The sequence below is a fragment of the Hakea prostrata genome, chromosome 1 (assembly GCF_041222555.1).
Source record: "Hakea prostrata isolate BN-2017 chromosome 1, UWA_Hpros_2, whole genome shotgun sequence".
In the NCBI taxonomy this organism is placed as follows: domain Eukaryota; kingdom Viridiplantae; phylum Streptophyta; class Magnoliopsida; order Proteales; family Proteaceae; genus Hakea; species Hakea prostrata.
In genome coordinates, this window is record NC_142600.1 from 63,194,485 (window position 1) to 63,197,628 (window position 3,144).

At 38.7% G+C, this 3,144-nt stretch overlaps 1 protein-coding gene across 1 annotated transcript; it reads left to right on the forward strand.

Moving 5' to 3' along the window:
* The first annotated feature begins 276 nt into the window (after positions 1-276).
* LOC149029355 (ethylene-responsive transcription factor 5-like) lies at positions 277-1,793 on the forward strand. The gene has a single exon (XM_089150639.1). The coding sequence runs from the start codon at positions 391-393 to the stop codon at positions 1,477-1,479; it is 1,089 nt and encodes a 362-aa protein (XP_089006765.1). The 5' UTR covers positions 277-390; the 3' UTR covers positions 1,480-1,793.
* Positions 1,794-3,144: the final 1,351 nt, after the last annotated feature.

The following is a 3,144-nucleotide window of genomic DNA, read 5'->3' on the forward strand; positions in this document are numbered from 1 at the left end:
TTTTTATTTTTTTATTTTTTTTAATCCACCATTTTCCTTTTCCTTCTAGTGGGATGAGAGAGAGAGAGGGGCCAAGCATGTAAATTACTATTTTCTAGTAGTTTTTGGAAGTACCCTGGAAAGTGAAAATAAGGGTCTGTTTGTTTGTGTGGGTCCCACTAAATTAAACAATCCCATAAGCTGCTGTTTCGTGTGTCCATCATAGAAGCAAGGTTGAAGGTCGGATGGCGTTCTCTGCCTCTTTAAATACCAATTCTCCTTCACTCCTTCTCTTCACTTCCAATTCTCTCGCCCTTCCAAACCCATTTCGAATTTCTTCTTCTTTCTCTGTTACTTACTCTCACAGTTTCAATCTCTCTCTCTCTTCTCTCTCTCTCTCTCTCTCTTTCCATGGCCAGCCATGATGAATCTTCTGTTCTGGATCTTATCCGGAGTCATCTTCTGGGCGAGTACGCCTCAATTGAAAGCTTCATTAGTGAAATCCCAAATTGTTTCTCCGACGTTCCAGCGGAGGAAGAATCGATTACTGGAGAGACCTCAAAAGGGTTTTCTTCTGATTCAAATTCAAATTCTGATTCCTTTTGTTCTCAATCAGTGAGCTCTGAATCTATAGCTCCTCCTATGCTTAAAAAAGAGGTCTTTGATGATAGCTTTACATCTTCAGAGTTCTCTGTTTTCGATTATATGGACGTTAATGAAAAGCAGCACAGTGGAGATGCCAATATGTTGTCTTTCAGTTATGATGATCAAAACAGTTTCTTTGAAACCGAGACAAAGCCTCAAGTTATCGATTTGACGAACTCAGATTCTCCAACTTCTGCTGCTTCTCGTCGACCATCGCTGAAGATTTCCCCCCCTCCAGCAAAGATAATCGAGTGGTTCAATTTCAGCCAAACTAAATCTGTTCCAGCTGCGGTGACCGCTCCAGTTCCTGCTCCAGCACCAGCACCAGCACCAGCACCAGCACCAGGTGCGGAAGATACAGAGGAGAGAAGACACTACAGAGGAGTGAGGCAACGTCCATGGGGGAAGTTCGCAGCTGAAATCAGAGACCCAAACAAGAAAGGTTCCAGAGTTTGGCTGGGAACCTATAACACCGCCATTGAAGCAGCTAGAGCTTATGATAGAGCAGCTTTCAAGATGAGAGGAAGCAAAGCCATTCTCAATTTCCCTCTCGAAGCTGGAAAAACATCTGAACCAGTATCCACAAATTCCAGAAAGAGACGCAGAGAAACAGAAACAGAGGAACAACAAAACCCACAACAAGAACAAGAACAAGAACAACAACCGCCGATGAAGTCCATAAAGGCAGAATGGTCGCCGGTATCTGAAGTCACAGCAACCGTTACGCCGTTAACGCCGTCAAATTGGACGGCTTTTTCGGAAGGCGGTGACGCTAAGGATATCTTCAACGTGCCTCCACTATCGCCGTTTTCTCCCCATCCTCACTTCGGCTTTCCACAGCTCATGGTTATCTGAGAAATCAAACGGTGCCGTCCGTATCCGTCTGACGTTGTACTGTACATATACGGTTATTCTTAGTCGGTTAGAACGTATGTATATACATAATCGTATATATATACGATGGTCCTACTTTTAACTTCAATGAGAATTTCATATTTTTAAAATTTTGTTGAGTTTATGAAATCTTTTGGATTATTTTACATATGCGACTTGTGGACAAAAATAATTTTAAAATATTGGAATCTCTCTACTCTAATAATGGCCGACAAAATAATGTATGTATTGGTGGATTAATTATACGTATTTCAGACCGGGTCGGTTGAGAACCAGCCAATAATTGCGGGATTTCCATCACCCCAAGCAACCAGATTCAACCAAGCCGTTCGGTTGACCATTGACTTGTCAAAAGTTGAATATACCTTCACTTGGGTAGCTTGACCAAATCAACCCGGTTGAACCAGTCTGGGTCATAAGGATCAGACGGTTCTCTAGCATTTGGTACATAAAGGGTGTAAATTCCATATAAAAGTAAATTTGATATTGGTATAGTCTAGTTCATTTGTATAATTTTTTGTACCACACATTGAATTATATATAGATATGTCACATTGATGTCGTACCATCTTATTTGATATGGTATAATATGATGTAAACAACATCGTTGGGGGATTTCGGAAGAGATCGAACCCCATTAAGTAACTCGGAAAATGACATTGTCAATATTATACAACACATATTAGAGGTTTAACAAAACGTTGGACAATTCAATCACACTAATAACATCATCATTGATAAAGAAATTTTCGCCCAACTTCACCTATAATGTAGAACAAACTTTTCGACAGTATCTTGCACTGTTGAATTGACGTGGGACAAGTAGGTGGGGAGAGTTTAACAATAACATAGTAATTCAATTACACATGATTACATCTTTAATAAAAAAGAGAAGCTTTTGGGTCTACCATTGAAATTTTTTTTTTGGGTGGGGGGGGGGGGTGTTACAGTGAAATCTCATGTCAGGTTATAAACACAAGAATTCAATCATATATGATTACATCATTAGTGGAAACGAAATTTCTCATTCTACTCCACCAACAATGTGGATAGAAACTTCACACAACTTACCATGTTGAATTGACATGAAAGAGATACTTGTGGGGGTTTAAGTATGACACGTGATTCACTCATAAACAATCACGTCTTTTCGAAAAGAAGATTCTTCTACTTCATGCAAGGAAAACTAAACTTGTATTTTGTGGAAAAGAGATTTTCTACTTCAATCAAGAAACATCACCTCCAACTAACCTACCTATTAGGTGATTACACTTTGGCATCCCCAAGTCCCCAATTCCGAAAATAGTGAAGCAAGTCAAAACAAAATTTAATGTGACACACTTATTCAATCAAATATGATATGAAAAGAGATTCTTCAACTCTTACCATTGAAATCTCATATTATTGTTTAACTAAGAACGAGAATTTCATCAGATATGATTGCATCATTAGTGGAAAAAAGATTTGACGTTGTGTTCCACAAAAAATGTGGAGTAGCATCATTCCATGTTGAATTGACGTATAAGAAACAGGTGTGGGGGTTTAACAATGACATTGTAATTCAAATTTCTATATCATTAAAGGAATTTTTTTTTTAAGAATACAAAGGGTAAAATTGTTCAACTC

What these genes read in the sequence shown, in the direction of transcription:
- LOC149029355 (XM_089150639.1), top strand. Translation starts at nt 391, where the DNA reads ATGGCCAGCCATGATGAATCTTCTGTTCTGGATCTTATCCGGAGTCAT.